The sequence below is a fragment of the Anser anser genome, assembly GCF_964211835.1.
Source record: "Anser anser genome assembly, chromosome: 16".
Lineage (NCBI taxonomy): Eukaryota > Metazoa > Chordata > Aves > Anseriformes > Anatidae > Anser > Anser anser.
In genome coordinates, this window is record NC_139737.1 from 7,097,118 (window position 1) to 7,116,821 (window position 19,704).

General features: G+C 38.5%; 1 protein-coding gene and 1 long non-coding RNA gene across 4 annotated transcripts in view; one reads left to right on the forward strand and one right to left on the reverse strand.

The window, feature by feature from the left end:
- LOC310882550 overlaps window positions 1–14,101 on the forward strand; it is a 36,102-nt gene extending 22,001 nt beyond the window's left edge. Inside the window, exons 3-4 of one of the 3 annotated variants that reach the window (XR_014573022.1) lie at window positions 1,089–1,194; window positions 1,727–14,101. This is a non-coding gene — a long non-coding RNA (uncharacterized lncRNA). Of the gene's footprint in view, window positions 1–79 lie in introns of all 3 variants that reach the window. The other 2 variants (XR_014573020.1, XR_014573021.1) reach the window with 2 other exon arrangements.
- Window positions 14,102–14,239: 138 nt separating this feature from the next.
- Window positions 14,240–17,141, reverse strand: PFDN4 (prefoldin subunit 4). The gene is made up of 4 exons (XM_083801458.1): window positions 16,789–17,141; window positions 15,913–16,020; window positions 15,387–15,530; window positions 14,240–14,631 (listed from the first exon to the last, which is right to left on the reverse strand). Exons 1-4 carry the CDS (start codon window positions 16,810–16,812, stop codon window positions 14,500–14,502), a joined length of 408 nt encoding a protein of 135 aa, XP_083657584.1. The 5' UTR covers window positions 16,813–17,141; the 3' UTR covers window positions 14,240–14,499.
- Window positions 17,142–19,704: the final 2,563 nt, after the last annotated feature.

Consider the following 19,704-nt stretch of genomic DNA (forward strand, 5'->3'; position numbering starts at 1 on the left):
CCTGTAAATAGCACCCTCATGTTGCTAAATATTGTGAGTTTATTGTAACTAAAAGTTTAAATTTTTTCTGTTTATCTAGCATTCTGAAGTGCCTAAGGGACCTAATGCCTACAGCTAAACTCAAGCAACAGACACAGGACTCTGTGTAGCAGGCTTTGTTTTTTTTGAAAATTCTGCTCAAAAAAAAAAGAAATATATATATATATATATATATATATAAAGTGCCCTGTACTTGAAGGGAGAGAGATTTTTAACATTATAATTAAAAAAACTTGGCCTCAAACAGAAAATCAATCCTAGCCACCGGCTCTCTGAATCTGACACTACAAGACTTTCAATGAAGTTGTTAAATGACTCTGGTCACCAAGGAAACAAATGTTACAAAGTCTGTCAAATAATGAACTTAAACTGGAAGCTAAGATGGTCAAGTTTATTTGGTGTTAACGCCGAAATATCAGAAGCACAATATGTAGATTAGTGCATAGATCTCATGCAGCCTAACTTTTCTGAGAAAACTCAAGAGAATTTGAGCCAAAGTCTGTAGACATTAAAGAAAGTCTTACATCTTACTACAACACATCTGGCACTGAAATTTCTGGATACACTGAAAGTCTCTTTTTTTTTTGGTCTGTAATGCCTAAGAAGTGAAACTTTGATGTCACAATTATGGTGCCAGCTACTATCACATCATTAGAACAGGGATAAAATAGATCTCACTTTCAGAAAAAAAGCCGCCCTTTCCTCACTGAAAAGTGATTTATTCATAAAAACTTTGAGTGCTTTTTATAAGGAACCCAAAAGTATGAAACAGATCTGGAGGATGACCAAAGCCAGAATGAAAGGTACAATCTCATCATGTTTCTGACAGTGGGAAGAGGTTTGCTTCTGTATCCAGCTGAATTCCACAGTCTTCACTTCAAAAAGTGATTTAACTTCATCTAGTTTAACTGCCATCAAGACTAAATTGATATTCTAGGGAAAAATAAAACTGATAAATTAAGATGTTTTCAACAACAACAACAAAAAACTCTGTTCATAAACTGGAAGCAGAAACTACCAATCTTTTGATACTTATCTGATCATTACAGATGCTGTTATTACCATTCAAGATACCAACACAAAAGCAAAGAGAAGCTTGAAGCGCAGAGTAATGCTGATCACTGCAAGACTAAAAAAATGAGGTGTCCTTGAGACGTAAGTTTCCTTTCAGTCTTCAGAGGTGAATTGTGACATCTGAAGGGATTTGTGATAAGCATCATATAGAGTTTTGTTGCATCTTGAGACACGGCAATCCTCAATGTCTTTACAGCAGTGTGTACTTTAGAATCACAGACAATATACTGCTGTATTGCACCTTGGGTAATTCAATGCTGAAAAGCCCAGTATATGGATGGCATTTCTTCCTTTCCAGGATAGGGTGTAAGTTGGAAAATCTGGGAATCTCAGCCTTGTGAACCTGTCAGTTTTCAGTGCCACTTGCTTTGGTATCAGCTACATATGGCTGGTCAGACCAAATCATTGCAATAAAACTGGTGAACAGCAGCGTGCTATCTCTGCTGTCAATACTTCCCAGCTGTCAACAGCAATTTCATGTTACCTGAGGTTGTGCTTCAGTATTACTTTTAAGATTTTCATCTGGCTGCCCTGGCAGATGATATTCCTTCTTTCAGTTCACCAAATAAAATCTGAATTGGCAGTCTTCTAAAGCAGTTGCCTTCTGTTCCAGATATAAGATCAGCCCCATGAAGCGTGCTGTAATGTTCATGGTTTCAGCTGCCTGGAAGTCTGCTATGCACTAAAATTATTTTGGAGAAAACTTCCTACCTTGAATACACTGTGGTAAGCAGATGAAACCTCTCCTGAGCTGTATGTATTATCAGCAGCAAGTCTGTACTTTCTTGTATATAAAATTAGATCAAGTATCCACTTTGCAGACCTTTAATTTAATCTAGAGACTGATACCATATTGCTTCCAAGCTTTATTTCTCCTTTAAAAATACGAAAGATGGATGGGCTGTGCTAACATTATTTGACAGTTCTTTGTCCAAGAGAACACCCTCCAATAAAGTAATTCCAAAACAAAAAATTTTCACAAGTAACATATGTTGTGAATTATGATGACTAAGAACAGACAGTTACACAAAATGACACTCATAACATCCTTTTCCTCCAAGTTTATTACGAGTCCATACATCTCAAATGAAGCTCACCATCAGTCTCATGATTTTCTGTGTGCGTACTCGTTTCTGTGGCGCAGTTATCAGCAAAGGAATGTGATACAGTGTATTATAGAACTTCATATCTTGTTCAGTTGCATTCACAACCACTGCCTGGCCCATCAGTACAAGGATCAGCTTGCACCATCTGCCAGGCTTTCCACCACAGAACAATCTCCTGATACTGTCACAGCTATTCATTTTAACTCGCTGTGGGTGCTTTCCCGGTTTGCATCTGATTCCCTGTCTGGTTGCGTTCTTGGGAAACAATCCTCTTCTGCCCAAGGCATGCTAAAGCCTCGAGGGTCCTGAAGGAATTTTACAGGTGTTTTGGATTTTTTTTTCTCAGAGAACCTAACTTGCAGGTCAAAGCAAAATACCTCCAGGTAACAACTAGCATCTCCATTTTCTAACACAAGAAAATGTCTGTGACTTTTGAGCTGATGGCAGCCCAGTAATAGCATCTGGGCATAAGCAATACTGCCTCATATTTCTGTCTGCTAGCTCTATCAGGTCAGACACAGATTCTCCAGAAAATTACTGGACTTTTTTTTTTCAGCAGAAAGAGAGGACGTATCCAAAACTACTAGACATACACCAGATTCGTGTTGGTTTGTTTAAAAATGGCAACACCTAAGCTTGACACTGTCCCTTACAGACAAAGGCAAACCTCTGCACTGATATTCTGTTGTCTTCAGGGGGGAAAAAAAAGAAAGGAAGAAGTCTAGCGTCATCAATTCTGTTGTCCTAGAAGTCAAAAGAAGGCTGAGAATGTAGATCCAGCATTGTTTTGGTCCAACCACTTAATCATTGAAAGAATTTTAATGAAGACACTACTTAAAATGCCATAAGAAAGAACTTACAACATTTATTTTCAAGGTGATAATTCATTTGAAATATGTAGTACAAATACAATTACTTCCTTGTTTTCAGAATTAACTAGCAAGCACTGAAAACACCTTTTTTGCTTTGCACCTGCTGTTCTGTATCAAACAATCAAATCACTCATATCTCTTCAAACTCCCAAAGTCATTGAAGAGATAATAAACTAGGTTACAACACTCGTCTTGTATACAGTTAAATGTCTTTCATATATCTTTAAGTGGTTATTAATCTCTGAATTAGTTTAGAATACATTAACCTTCAAGGTAAATTAGATCAATCAAGAAATGACTCACAAGACTAGGTCTATCTTTTTTTGCTTAAATTCGGAGCGTGTGCCAAGAATTTAACAGCAGGGGATATAAAAGCACTCAAATGCAGCTTTTCCCTACATGTATGATGTTTATCCTAGAGAGGGCTGGGCATTCATATTCTTTTTCTTTGTGCTTATGTATAAAGTTGGTCCTTAGGATAAGAGGAATCAATGACCAGATGAATAGAAAATGTTTACAATTGTACTAAAGGGGAATTATACTGTGAATGCAGAATGACATCAAGCCCATGAAAATTAGGTGTAATCATATCCTCAGCTCAATTTGTTTTCCACTCTGGGTTTATTTTAGCCTTGTTTACTTTAATTATAGAAGCGGCTGAAAAGCTTGTTGTTTTATTTTGCATATGGCACACAAAGTCCAGACATTTGTCACGTTCTGCTTCAAAATCTCTTCAACTTTTTAACATCAGATCTTACAGAAAAAGAGGTACTAAAATACTCATGCAGGAACGAACCACCATTATGGCTACCATTCATAATATCATGCTGTGCGTTGTCCAAATAACCTACAAATTCGGTATTCAGGCACTATTTTCTAAAGGAATATGAGAATACTGACCCTCAGTAGCAAGAAAATTAACCTGAAGTCAAGTGTCTTTTAATACGAATGACTGATGGAAGAAGCTTTCCTGCTGGTTTAAACTAATGATTTATTCTGCTTTTGCAAAATGCCATGTGTAGTTAGCCTGGTTTAGCTGACAACAGGTAACTCACTAAGACAAGCTCAGGCTCCTGTGTTTATGAGGCAATAGTTAACTATTTTTGCAGGATAACTCACATCACATCAGTGACTTAACATCAGTGTCACTATATTCCAAACCTGCACTTAAAATCCCTACCTATGAGAAGTGCCACAGTAGGTGCACTTCCTCTAACTGCAGTTAGTGAAGCCCAGCTTTTGTGTTTTAACACTGAAAAACTGAAGAAAATGGATACCTTGAAAACCTTTCCTTCAGCTGGAAAGGGGATTATAGTATTAAAACATCAAAGACTGCAGTTTGTGTTTAAATCGTAATATCTAGAAGGATGAGATTTACAGTGATGATTGATGACATATTAAAACTTGATGTGCTGCTTTACAACGGACAAAAAATCTAAAGCATAAATCAGACAGCCTCCATAGCGCATGGTGTTTTCCAAGGTAAAAGAAAATACAGGTAGAACGTGCAAAGGGAGATCTAAGATCATGATGGAAAGGAAATAATAGTGAATATGGGCTTTGGTTTGTAGATACCGGATATTAAACATCTGACTTAGGACAACATTTTATCAAACGTCTGAAATATTTGTACAGTCCTATGATTTTCAGTGGGACTGCTTACATGTTGGGATCACACACACACTTCAGGCCTTTGCTGGATCAAAATCTAAGGGTTGGAGCCTGCCTTTCTTGCCCTTGGGGCAAAAGATGGTATATCCCAAGTAGACTCATTTAAACCATTCCTCCAGACCACCATTGCTTTCCAGGAGGATCAAGAGGTAGGATCTTGGGTAGTGCAGATTATGCTAGCCTTATGAGCAAAACGAACACTTCTCTTGCCTTAGAGTATCACCGTCTTTCTGTCCACAGAAGTAGCACTGAGCTGATTGAAACGGAGTGAAGGATCTGCACCGTGCCCTGGCAGCATTGTTGCAGCAATGGCACTTTTCAGAGGCATTAGTCAGGTTGGTTGTGCAGAATTTCAAGACATGATAGGGGAACTCTGCAGAAGGGAGATCTAGCTACCACAACTAACTCCAGCTTCTCTTGACCCTGTTTGTGGACTTCAACACAGCAAATGGAGGGAATCAGAACCTGTTCTGGGGTAGATTTCTTTAGAACATTACAGCCATTCAGACAGCAGGGCCACAAAATCTGCTCCTTGGCTCTTCCCTTTAGAGCTATTCTGCACCTGCTGAGATAATGTTCCTATTTAATCCTAATTGCAGAGAATTGAGTAAAAGCTTTGTCCTTGTACATCTATGAATAAAGACAGCATTTCAGCAATCTTGTTGCAATTAAGTACAAGGCTGAATGTGCACGCTGCAATTAAAAATATGTCTGTTTCTTTAAAACAAATCAGTTTTAATTGGCATTCTAATTGAAAACCTATTAAATATAGTGATAAATGCTGAGAGATTATTTAAAATCTTGACACCTACATGATGCTTCACATAGCTCTGAAAACATCAGCTAATTCACCCTTGCAACAGCTAAAATGTAAGTAAATGCATTTAGTTAATCTGAGGAGAAAAATAAATTGTTCATAAAAACAATTTTTAAACTATGTATTTTCAAAAGCATACTGATTTTGTTTAAATGTTCAGAAAATGAGAACTTAAGCTTTTTGATTCTCTCATAGCACCCTATCAAAATGAACAGTTAATATTGTAGTGAGTCAGAATTTGCATCGTGCTCATCTTTCAGCTCCATGCTGATTCACCAGGCACCTACACAGAATTGCAGTGACCAGAAGCAACAATGAAATATGGCAGCAGCTAGAAGCAATGTGGAAAAGGTTACTGTGGTTATATTAGTGAATGAATCTTTCTTGCATTTAAAAGGGATATTGCTAAAAATGTTTCCGTTATTATTCCTTTGCTCCTCTCTTCATGATATAGAACAAAAGCCATGCATAAGAGCAATGCGACACTTCAATTTTCTATTTTAAGTGCCAAATTATACGCAGTGGAAGACTAAAGACAAGGGGAAGCACCCTGCTCTCTACAAACAAGACAAAGCAATACAGAACCACCTAGACCAAAATAAATAAATAAATAAATTTCAGATTAAAAAAAACGGCATTTAACTAAATCCCAATTCTAATCAACTGAACGCTTGGTTTAATCAGATGCTGTTGCTGTCATTCAAAGAGGATCCATAGCATGAGACTTGCGTCTGAACACATTGCTTTACAAATCTCCCATTTTTAATAACGCTGACGTGAGGCAGCGGAGACCAAGAATTATTTAGCGTATTTCTTGAATAATTCATCAAATAAAAAGTTACTAGCAAATTTGTGAACACAATGGGTAACGATGTGTTTGAATAAACTGTTCATCATGATTTATTCAGTTCTAATAACAGTTTGCGTGGGGTTGCTTTTCTTCATCTGTTTCAATTGTAAGGAGTCATATTATTAAAGCATCCCAATTCTGTATTTACCATAATTGAAGAGGCAAGGTTAGAGTTTTTTGTTATCATGTGATAATCTCTGTTGAAATGGCTGATAGAAATAAATCAGAAGTACTTTATGTCCCAAGAAGAATGTTTGCAGTATTTTTGAGTCCTTAGTGGGTAAACTTATCTAGAGAGCTATCACGGTACATGTCAGGCAAAATTCTCATTGAAATTGAACTTTTAGAATACACCTGTCCCTTCTACTCCTGGTTAAATAGCTGGAATTTATCCTCTGCTGAGAACATAAGGAGCTCAAGGTCTTATTTGCACTTCAAGTCTTGGTTTCATTGGATTGGTAATGGTGTAATTATTAGTCCTTCCACGAAGATTTTCATTTTTGGCAATTTAATTTTCCCAATTCTGTATGATGGTAATTCTCAGCCCGATGTTCACATTATCTACAAACGGATTTTGCTTAATTTGCAAGGAAGCAAAGAATTCCACCCAATAAGATCCATCCCTCCCACTTAAATCCATAGATTCCAATTCTCTTGTTACCAGATAAAGGTATGATAAAATAGATAAACCTGTGAATTTAGATTCTTTTCTCTTAATTGCAATTCTAACCTTAAAAATTACTTCTTTATGGCTCTATGTATTTGATACTTGCAGCTAGGCTTAAGAGTTTATCTCCAAAGAGCAGACTATGTCTTACTAACAGTCCCTTTAGGCTTGACAGAGAACTTTCTTCTAAAGCCCTATTACAATCTTACTTTGATACATGATAAAGAAAACTGTTATTTATGTTCAGTAAACAAAACCCTGTCTTGTAAAACCCATGGTGTTCACTCATGCGCTGCCTATGACAAACTTCTATAGACTATAATCTAGATACTTTCAGTGTGCTACAGACCATTTCTCTTCTGCAGGTAGGTATTTTTTTGCCAGCAAATTGAACTGTGAAAGCAAAACTGCCTGACCTATGTTTCTGCTTATATCCTTAAAAGTACTCATTTTACCCCCAGTGTATAATTAGAAACACCAAAAACTTGTCAGTCCAAGGTTCCGCTTAGTCTATCCTTACATGCCCTTTCCAACCTTAATTATCTCTAGGTATTTGCTAAGGTCTCCAGCCAATGTAATTCTACAAACATGGTGGGACCTTGAAAACTCTGGTTAAAAAAAAAAAAAAAAATCACTCTCACTTGAATAATTACTTGTGATATCCTCTGAAATACCAGTGTCACTCTTAAGGGGTTTATCATTTGGAGTGGTATTTCCATGGTAGCCAGTACTATGACTGTAATCCCTTCCAATCTTTAAATGTTCTAATAAAGCTCAATATCAATAATCAAGGAAAGAACAGTTGCAGGCTTTACTGTATTTTTCATCTCATTATTCATTATAAAATGTCTGTGTCCTTTCTTCTCACAGTAATGCTTCTTAGCCTACTGATTGTACCCCTTTTAAAACCACAGGGAAGAATGAAAATATGAGTGATGACGTGCTTTTTCAGATTTACCATCTGTGAAAAATACTAATAAAATCTTGAAAATTATATGTCAGAGGCATAAGAATGTGCATGTATGCATATTAGCAGTCACTTTTTCCTCAATTTCTGCTTCTGCCTGTTCTCTTAAGAGATGAAGCCAATTACTGCTTTTTGTTCTAAATTGCTATTTCTCGCAGCCTTTAGTACTGATTTTGAGTAAATTTTAATACATCTAGGAAAATTGTTAACCATTTGCTTAATGCAAATTACATCCAACTTTTGCAGACTTTGCATTAATAACATCTACGGCAGAGATCATTGCACGTGTGGTCTTACATTCACCACATTGTAGATGGTAAAGTTTGTTTAATTCACTTCACTTCCTTCCCCTAGCCTAATGCATGTATGGGGCTCTCGAGAGTGGTTTATCAGACCAAGGCCAACTCTCGGCAAAACTGAAATGACTGAAATGTTAAACAAGGGGAAAAATGGGCAGGATGTTGAGGATCTTCCTGCTCCGCACTGCTGTTTCTTTAATGACTTACACATGAGATAGCTTTGCTTATGATCTTACGAAAGCCTTGATGTCTTTATATACCATCTGTTGTTCCTAACTACAGTAAAAGATTCCCTACAAACTCTGTAAAATTCAACATCTGGGTACAAGGAAGAATTCAGACAATGCCACAGCTTCCTCTATGTCTCTATCCAGTTGCATTGGATAATGTTCCAGATACCATGAAATCCAATGACTTAATGAAGGTACCAACACCAATGGAAAATCCCAGGAGACAATACGGGAAACAAAAATGAAAGTTTTCTCATTGTGGTTCTACCCCTAACTCCACACAGATAGATCTTGTACGAATGCAATGGCAATGAACTCAGGCAATCTGCACAAGTACACAAAAAAGAAAACTGAGGCTTAGGTGCTTTTCCAAAGCATTGTTTTTCTGTGTGATCAGAACCCCTTTAGAGATGGCTAGAATGGAAATCATCAATGAACAGTGAAGAGAAAATCATACTGCATTTCTCTTGACTATAAAACATAATATAGAAATTTCAAATGTTGCTGGTGTCATCTTTGTACAGCAAGTTTTAAGTCAGTTCTTAGATCTTTCTTACCCTCTTGTTTCCCAAACCAACCACAACCTCTGAAATGTAAATCACTGTTTTTCTGAGTTGTTGCAAATTTCCATGTTTGCTTTGTGCCTTAAGTAATTTTAAAAAAAGTTCCTGTATAATAATGCAAACTACTATAGCTCATTAATTCAGTTCTATTACATAACCAAAAGACCAAGACAGTAGCATTTTCAAAGCTGAACTAGAACTTTCCCCTGTCATTACACAACTAACAGAATAGGATGCGACAACTTCATTCATATACTCCAGCTATGTGTAACTGGCACACTGATGCATAACAACCAACTTTGTGGCCTTATTTGATAAATAGTATAGAATAAATGTACATGTACACATTCATGAAGAGGTAGTCAGGGGAAGCAGATGAGATTTTTCAGGAGAGTTACATTTACAGGCAACATCTCTAATTGATCCATTCAAAGTTCATTACAGCTAAGGGGAATGGATTATTTTTTTTGGCTCTGAATTAATCACACATTTATTTTACAGTTTTAATTGCATGATTAGTTGGTTCTTCCAAGTCAAGGAAATGGCCAGATGCAGTACTGCCCATGCCTGTATTTCAGCATAAAGTGCTTCTTGTTTCTCCTTTCCCCTGTACAAGTGGTAACAGTGCCCAAGCACATCACAGTGGTTATCCTAAAGCAATCCTTTGATGAATTTGCATTTTGACCCTCCACCCCCCCACTCAGCATCCCCCAGTATGGGGCTTGTTGGCATGAGTATAGAGGGACACCTAATAAAACATGCAGATAATAAATTGAGATCAAAGTCACAGTGTACTAACCAGCAGCTTTGGAGAGCAACAGTGAAAAAAGACTTTTTTTAACCTGCAGTAAATGGCTGTTATTCCACTCATGTTTATAAATTCTTTTATTATACAACTAACAGCTGGATCCACTCCCCATTAACTGTAAACCTGTTTCGTCTCTTGCTGAGGGAAATCCTTCACAGCCAGTTATGCCTGCGTTTGGTGCGCTCTGTGCAGTCCGATCATCAGCTAACATTTAATTACAGCAATCATTTGTTTTTCCTGCATGACTCATCCAATCAATATAGAGACGAACTTGGTTGTAAATAATATCCGTCAGGCCTTATCATGCCTATACATCCACATTTTTTCCTCTTTCATGAATCAGACTATATGTGTAACATTAGATAAATGATCCAAACCACTGACTCATGCAAACCAAACTTCAATTCTTTTCTTCCTACAGAAAATACAGCTCCAGTATTCTGCATTCCATCTCTTTTTGCTCTTGGAAGTGATATATAATAACACAAAATTATTTGCACTTCAGCTACATGCCACTTCCTGTAATTATTGAATAATTATCAACCCCCACTTTTATTAGACTATAATGACCTATATAAAAACAGATGAACAATAACAAAGGTTCCACTGGAGAAGGTTATGCTAGAGATCATCATGTAGAAAACGGCCATTTTATAATCAGCTGACAAGACCAAGAATCAAAAACAAGCCCTCAAAAATACAATAAATATAGTAATTGTGTTCTACTATGTTTTAAAGAGTCTATTTTGAAAAACTGGTAAGTCTTCTTGACATCATAAATTGAAATGAGCCGTTTTTCCACCGGCTGCAGTTTCACTAGTTGACCTGCTTTAATTGTTGCACCCAAGTGGAACGCCAGCCTCTGGTGGCTCTATGACTTCCAAAACAAAAACAGTAAGGACGCTGTATTTTAATACAAATTTGAGCTGAATAGCTAATTCAATCAAATCCCTAGATCATTGTCCTAACCCTCTAAATAAAGCCCTTAGATTAAAATACTTCGCATTTTTATGATGCATTTCACCTTTGAAGTGCATTACAAATGTGACTCCCTTGACAACAGAGAATGACAGTAAATGATCTGCATTCTGACACTGACATTAAAGATGTATATTGCCAGTGATTGCTGACATACAGAGGTGCATAGAAGAGCAGGGCTTTTTTGTGTAGCATGTGACAATTTATATTATCTAAACAAGATAACTAAGGCAAATGTTATCAGAGATATCAGAAATTTCCAACGTACCATAAATAAAAAGTACCTAGAAAATGGGGAACTAAAATATAGTAAATGCCAACTGAAGAACAATTGCATACATTCGCAACGAAGGAGAAAGATTATTAAACAGAAAAACTAGGACTATGTCAAATACTTGAAAGCAACTGATGGACAATCTGCAAATTAATTTCCACGATGACAATTTAAAAACAAAAAAGTTTCCCGCATGTTCTATTTTATGCGTACAAAAATAGAAAACAGTAGCCTGAAATAGAATGTTCTGTAAACTACAAAAATCCAGAGACTAATCTGAAAAAGTTTGTTGGACACTTGTGGTTGCCAGAAACTGTACAAAGCACGCAAGGAAACTGTGACCCTACATGGGCAAACAGACATCTAGATTATCATAGGTGAACGTACATGTGACAAAGGACAGAAATCAAACACTGTAGAGGAAAAACCTTTGGCATTCACAAGAATATTCTAACAGTCTTCTTTTTCCTAAACGCCACAGCTGCATATACGGATAATTCTGTTTCTAGGATATTGAAGAACAACAGGAATAACACAAGCTCTCTGCACTTTGCCAGCATTCTCCCTTTGGTGAACGAAGGTCCTCATCTGCTTCACAGCTGCCATTAGCATCATGTTTAAACTGTGCCAGCTGCCTTTTTTTTTTTTTCCTTTAAAGAAGCCATATCCATCCTATGCCTGTCTGCAAATTACAATAATTTTAAATGGATGAAACCTACAAGCTACACAACCATGAACATGCTCAGAACACAGAGCTGGCACAGCAGTCCCTTAGAAGTTAATTTCCAAGGGTTATCAATGAATTAATGAGAATGATCATAGCAGCCAAAGTTTCACTTCGCTAAAATCAGCACTGGCCCTCAAAGCCTAGGCATGAGCTCACCATAAAATGGATTTCCCAGTTCTTTGATGCCATCTGCTGGATGCTTCTCATTATGGATCAAACTCCATCACTACTAACTCAGTTTTAACCTGGAAAAGTCTTACACATTTTATTTGTTTTATAATCATGAACATAAATGCACTGGTTGCTTTACTTTACAATACCAAATAAATAATGGCCTGGCTACTGAAGGGAAAAAAAAAAAAAAACACTCAAGATACCAGCACCTCTTGAGACTGTAACCTTGTGTTACTGTGCTTTCAAACTGCGCTTTCCTGAAAGAGTTTTGGACTAAGAGCTACACTCGAGAAAGCAGAATAAGGCAGACTTAAGTCACCTAAATTCACAATACTCCTATCAGTTGCTATTTATTAAGTAACTGGTGACCTTCTTCTCCTGTTAGCATCCAAAATAACAGCTCTGGGTCAATCAAGAACTGCTCCAAGCCAATTGATGCCAAACTCCTGCCTAACTCAGAAAACTGCAGAGGTTCAGAAGTTATTTACAAATCCAACACACTTGATTTGCTCCAACTGCTGGCTGGCAGATAAAGCAGCAGAGTTGCCACGGTTACCATAAATCCATTTTACCTAGAAGAGTAGCACAAGTAGTCACTTGTGAAGGAAGAAAGGGGGGGGGGGGGGGGGCGGTGAAACTAATGATGACAACCTAACCTCTTTGCTAAGGCACAGGCTTGAATTAGAACTACAATCAGTTCAAAATCAAAGTTAGAAATCTGTAGTTACAGCCAAGGTATTTGTACACACATCCAGCAGCAGAAGTGTATGAACTGTTGGAATGCTATTGAAAAGAAAGTTAGGAAGTGCCAGGGCTAAACAGAACATTAGCACAGCTTCCCAGACTTAACAGCCTTCAGGTGATTTATACTGTATGCAATACAAGTGCTTGTGTTGGGGTATTAGATCCTCTCTGCTGAATACCATCTTCACTGATTGCTGTGCTAAAATTGATCTGCAACATTTATGAACTTACATAAACAACCACGTGAATTACAATGCTGTAATCTGTAAATAACAATGCATCGCTGAGATCCTTTCTCAGGTGTACTGAAGACAAAGTTCTGTATCATTCCTTAGTTCAAAGAACTATTTTGGCAGTAGAGAACCAAAAGTGTTGTTTTTTCTCCAAAAAAACAACAGTTGAAAAAGAGATACTACACAACTGAGACATAAGGAGGAGTTAATCACTTTATAAAAACACACCTCATACTCTGAGCCTTTATATTAAAAAGAATGATAGTAGATTAATATTTGGCCACCTGAATTTTCTCTGTCCACAGTGTTTTGGAGAATAGATCAAAAGATTATTTAAATATGCTAAAAGTTAATTGTTAAAAACAAAGTCATAACGAACAGAAATTTACATGGAACAATATATTAAGTGGACAAAAGACCATAAGCAGAATTACAGTGAGACAATTACAGTGAGTAATTTTTAAAGAATGTAAGAAGTCAACAATTTAAGGCATTTAAAGATTACATTCAACTCCACACAGTGATGGAGGCATAATTCCAGGGATTGGTGCTGACATAGCAACAGCATCTCTGAACAATTCCAGCACTAATTCAGTATATAAACATGGATTTAGAAATGATTGTTGAGGAAAATTTAAAGAGGTTAAGACTCACCATTCTGACTTACATCTTTTGTTGTTCCCAAATATACAGTGGTAAATGACTGAATAAGACTGTTTCCAAAAGTATTTCTTCAATACCAACGCAAGCTTTAGAGAGCCCTCCCTTCCTCCCCTCTCAACTTGTGACGTTGTGCAGTGAGCTAATAGGGTTTATGCAGCTGTCTGTGAAATGACCGAGGCACTGATCTCTCCTGGAAAAACAAAACAGCCCAGGGCTGGGGTTGATTCCCTTATCCAGTTTATTCTTTGGCCACAAAACATTTCAGCTAAGATTTAAAGACAAAGGATAGATTTAGTACTTCCAGGAGAGCTGCTCAGACTAGGTTAAACAGCATCACAGCTGAATTTGAAGTCATGCCCTAAATATTACAGAAAAGTTTCTCTCTAACAAACTATCAATACAGTGCAAATCAACAATTACCCATTTCTATTGTTTTTATATTTTTCAAGTATTTTCATGAGTTGAAAACAAGACAAAGGAAACTACAATATGTGCCTGACTTTATTACTTTAATAAACAATGCATATATTCCAATCTTGGTGCTTTATCAACAGCATAAAGCTAATGCTTTCCTGAACAAATAAATAACTGCAATAACCAAAATATGAAAGCTCTCATTAAATCGGTGGAATCCAAGACAGGAAAGTTAAAAAAAAAAGTGGAATTTTTAAAAATGCTATTGGAAGAGCTATCAAAATATTTACTAAAACAAGGAAAAGGTTTATGATATAGTTAAAGAACCTTTAACTGTCCTCAGCCTCAAGATTTATGTTATTTCCAAACTTTGCATAGAGCTGAACTTTCAGGTCAGATAACACTCTCTGAATTGATTCCACTCGAGATTCTAATGCTTCAATTTCTTCTTGTAAACTTTTCTGAAAAAGAAAAAAAAAAATCATCTTCTTATGTAAAGCAAACAAAATCATATTTGCCAGCAACATATAAATGATTAAAAGGTACCTCTTTACCAACTTTTTGTCAAGACACACTTTAAGCCTTACTAGAGAGCCAAACAAAACTTAACGTGACTTGGTATACTGACAGTCCAGTTATGAATTACCATTTGTGCCTGTCCCCCTTCCCAAAATCATACATCAAACATGAATATATCATATTTTAAGAACTGTACAGGTGAATGATGATAATAAGTTCATAGAACTTTTCAAGAAAGAGATTCTAAGTTACACAAGATTTGTAGACTAGATATGAGACAGAACTTTGTGTTGGAAGATGCAAATTTATATCTATTTAACAGTAACTATGATCAGCTATTAGTAGTTGCTCTGGGATGTAATTGCATCATGGCATTTGGGTATTGATGAACAATTACAGGACATCAACAAACCAGACATTAAAAAAAAAAAAAAAAACTCAGCTCAGTTATCCCTGACCTAAACAGATTGCTTGTCAAGAGCGAGAAAGGACACAAAGCTAAACCATCAAAAGATTTCTTTGTTGAATCTTGATGCTGATTTAACAGGCTTCGGATTTGGAAGGAAAATAACATGTGGTATTACATGATATCATATTTAAGAAGTAAAAGCTGTTCAAGAGATGAACATCCCCTTGCAGTGTTTACCACACTACAGTGGCCACTACAGTAAAGGATGTCCCTTTTGTGCTGACAAACCTTTGCCTCCTCCAGCATCTCTTGTGTCTCTTCTTGGGAATGGCTAATGAAGACATCTCCAATTTGGTATGGTATCAGAAGTGAGTCACCATCATCAAGCATCATGATGTCATCACAGGCATCTTCCAAATTCTGAAGTTGTTTCTATTTGTCAAGACAGGAGAAAGGTGATCACTTTGTCCTACATAAGCTATTTCAACAGATGCACTGGCGTGCTGTCAGTTGAACTTGGTGAATCTGCACTTCGGACAAAAATCCCACCTTCCAGTACATTTAATAAAGTAGTTCTGGAGGTGTAATTTAGAATAAATATTAAATTTAATGGAGTTGTGGCAATAGTTAACACTCGTTAACTCTCTCACTAATAGAAAAATTAACCATCAAGAAAAGGGAGATAAAGCAAACAAATTGCACTTGTATCTGATATGCAGTCATAGAGGATTTTTTTTTAATTTTGCTAGAGAACAGAAAAAATAGTAGGATAAAAAAAGTTAATTTCTTATTTCTAATTTTAAAGCAAACATACCTTTTTAACTTCTATTTCTTCTTTCAGCTCTGTGATCCTGCTAGTATTTCTTGCAAACTTGTTTATTTTCTGTTGATCTTCAAAAGTAACATTGACATCTTCAGCAGCCTGCAATGATTAGATCTAAATGAAGACTTCATTTCTTACATTAAATTTGATCTTACTACAAAATTGTTTCTACAAAGTTTGTGAAAAATAAATATTACAGCTATTACATTCTACTTATACACGATTCCTTAAAAAGCCTCCACAAGGACATCAGCAACACTCACATTTAGCCACAGAGCTAATAGCTACACGCAATTCAATCCCCAGCTATCCACAGCGTCCTAATGCTAAAGGCTGTGACCCTGACAGCTCAGAGAGCTGAACTACACACATTTCTCCAAGGCCACTGCCACATACAGCGTAGAATATCCGTGTAAATCTGCCAGCAAAATCATTGTATGTTAATTAGTTTGCTGTGAGCTGCTATGGGAGACTTCAAAGCCATGGAAGCTGGCTATGGGAGACTTCACACCCACAGAACCGGGCCTCATGCAGGCTCTCGGCCCACAGAGATGGTACCAGCAGGGTCACCCCCATTTACAGGGGATGAAGCCTGTTACCACTTCACAACACCCCGCACCAGCACAAGCTCCAACCCGTGTAACCAGACCCACACCTGCACATTCAACACCACGACTGACGACTCCCACAGCGCTGCGCTAACAACGCCGGGCCCCCAGCAGCCGGCAGGGCCTAGCCCGAGCCTGCCAGCCCCGCCATGCCCGGGGCAGAGCCCCCCGGCCACCACAGCCCCGAGCCGGGGTCGGTGCCCTCCGGGAGGCCGCGGAGATGCCAAGAGCTGACCCCACACAGCCCGACCCCACTCACCGCCTTCTTCATGGTGGCGGCCATCTTGGGGGGCTGCACCACTCACCCTTCCCGCAGAGGAGAGGCGCGGCGGGCGGCAAAGCGAGGAAAAACGAAAAAACCTCCCGACAGCGGCGAAACAACGGAGCTGGGGGCTTCACACCCTCCTCTACTGCCCTCAAAGCCAGCCGGCTGCCCGCAGAGGGGGCACGGCAACGCTCAATCCTCCCTCCACGCGGTACTTGGTACGTCCCGCAGCGCGGCGAGGGGAGCTGACGAGAAACCAAGGCCGGGGCCGGGACCTGGCCACGGCGCTGCCGCCAGGGGGAGCCGCGAGATGGCGCCGGGGGCCGCCGGCCCGCTCCCCGCAGCCAGCCCCTTGCTGGAAGAGGCCTTCGAGTTCAAGTCTTCGAGGAGGGACTTTTTAAGCAACAATAAATATATATATATTTATTTTTAATCTGAACTGGCTCGTTGGCTGTTTCTAAACAGAAACTGGCGTTTACGCTGTATAATTGCCTCCGCATGCTTGAGTTTATTTAGCTTCTCTCGCAGCTACGAAACAAAAAAAAATGGGATCATCATAACATTTCACAACTGCGGGGGAGAGCGCTGGCACCAGCATGTTCATGATCCTCAGCTGCAGCCGGTACGAGGGAGGCCTGTGATCCAAAGCCCGAAGCCCTGGTGAATGGGTGCATGTGGTTGTTATCCAGAGCGAGAGCTCCACGCTGACAAGATCTTTTAAAGAATTTGCAGTGATGGAGGCTGTCATAACCTCTGGTATTGGAAACAGTGGCTGAGTGGCTCAGACAAGACTCGTTGAGGCTCAGTGATTGGCCCTGCTTCAGTCTGACAAGGCCTTTCTGAAAAAAAAAAAAAAAAAGATCAGTATCTCTGGTACCCAGGTACCTGAGGCTTCAGAAATTTAAATACGCATCAGCTACAGAGATTTCTGAGTGATAACACTGTTGTCAGGTGTGGAAGGCAACAATCCTGCAGTGTGAGATTCAGAAAGGTCTTTAAAAATATCTTCAGGTGTTTTGCTGTGATTCATGTTTCTGCTATGCGCTCCTGTGAGTTGCAGTTGAAATCCATTAGAGACAGATACAAAGAAAGCACCTGGGTACAGGGAGTCAAGGCCCTGAAAGGGGTGCTTTTAAGGTGCCTGGCTTTAGAAAGGACTTCAGAAATTTGGGTTAGAGTCTATGGCTCTCTGAGCAATTTCTGGGGAGAATTTGAAGCTTCACAAAGAAAGCCAGATGACATTGTGAGCAAGGAGATGTCTGAGGTCAGCACATTCAGTCCCAGGCAGCCAAAACTGCTGAACCTTTTCTCAGAGCTGCTGAGAATTGCCTCCATCAGTTTGGAGTCCAAAGATCAAAACCACTTCCTAAAGGCAAAATCTATAACCTTTCTTTCTCAAGCTATGCTTTAAAACACATAATAGCCTGATTGCACGCAAGTCTTGTTCTTAGAACACTTATCCCTGATAAGGGAGACTGGTGTATACTTCACTGTTGCCTGGTGGCATCCAAATTCACATCTTCTACTTCCTTTCTAGTTCCTGAATTATAAACAACTCAAGATATATGTTATCCAATGGCTGTTTTAATGAGAAATATAGGAACAGTCAGTGGAACAGGGTGCTATCATTTGATTTTATTAGAACCCATTGCTGAGGAAGAATCCAGTCCTACAGGAGAATCCTTGCTCCCCAACAGCTCTTAAAAGTCCATTCAAAATGAGATCAATGAAGAACAATAGAAGACAATGCCCAGCAGAAAAATGGGTGTATATTTTATAGAAACATAGAATGGTTTGGGTTGGAAGGGACCTTAAAGATCACCCAATTCCAACCCCCCTGCCATGGGCAGAGACATCTTTTGCTAGATGGGGCTTTCTGATAAAGTCTCTCCACATCTGTCCTGTAGGCCCCCTTTAGGTACTGGAAGACCTCTGTAATGTCTCCCCAGAGCCTGTTCTTCTCCAGGCTGAACAACACCAATTCCCTCAGCCTGTCTTCATGGAAGTACTCCAGCCCTCTGATACTCCTCATGGCCCTCCTCTGGACCTGCTCTAACAGGTCCATGTCTTTCTTGTGCTGGGGGCCATAAGGATGAACACAATTTCCTGCAATTGGGCCTTATTATGAAGAATTGAAATATGGCATGCTCCATTCAAGTCTTAGCACATATACTAACGCCATCGTCCTTCAGCTTTGGTTTTGTACATCAGAGGTGGGAACAGTATAGCAACCCTACTGACAGCATGCAAAAATGGAAAGTTTGGGTTCCTACTTTACCACAAGCTGACACCACCAGTGTTCAGCTTCATGCTAGAGTAGAGCTGGTTTGGGACCTCTATTTCAGTAACTGCTTTTTGCTGAGTAAATGTAAGGTCAGTACTCCTTGTGGGAAAGAGTGCAGTAGGCTTCTAGCTTAAAAATCAGCTGAGGGAAAAACTTCCAGTGCTATCAAAATAATCTCTTTTGAATACTTAGTTAAAAAGTTGTCAGTTCAGAATTATTGTTCCTTTCAAAACTCCTGTTGCAGACTATTTGAAAACAAACAAACAAAAAAGTATTTTGAGGGGCCTTCAAGCTGACTTTTGTAATTTTTTTTGGTGCATAATTTTGACTTGTTTCCCACTGAAGAAGAATAATTAATCACAAAAGTTCTGCCTGGAGAACTATGTTAACAATAATTTATCTTATGTGAAAACATAATCCTAATTCATACATTTCTCTTTTTCTCAAAGAATAAACTTTCATCTCTCTGGCCATTCTACTCTTCCCTAAGTCAGATATCTTCTCTCTTTTTAAAGATCCTACTATGAAAGGATGTAATCTAAACCATGGTTATTTCCACGGGTGGATGAAGTGAATAACGCACGTTAGGTCCAAGCCAATGTAATTTCCTTCAAGAGAAAAGGAGT

Coding starts and splice junctions, on each gene's coding strand:
- PFDN4 (XM_083801458.1), bottom strand. CDS start 16,812: ATGGCCGCCACCATGAAGAAGGCG. Junction 16,021..16,788: donor CCGCCACCATGAAGAAGGCG/GTGAGTGGGGTC, acceptor TAATCATTGCAG/GCTGCTGAAGATGTCAATGT. Junction 15,531..15,912: donor AAGAAATAGAAGTTAAAAAG/GTATGTTTGCTT, acceptor CTTGACAAATAG/AAACAACTTCAGAATTTGGA.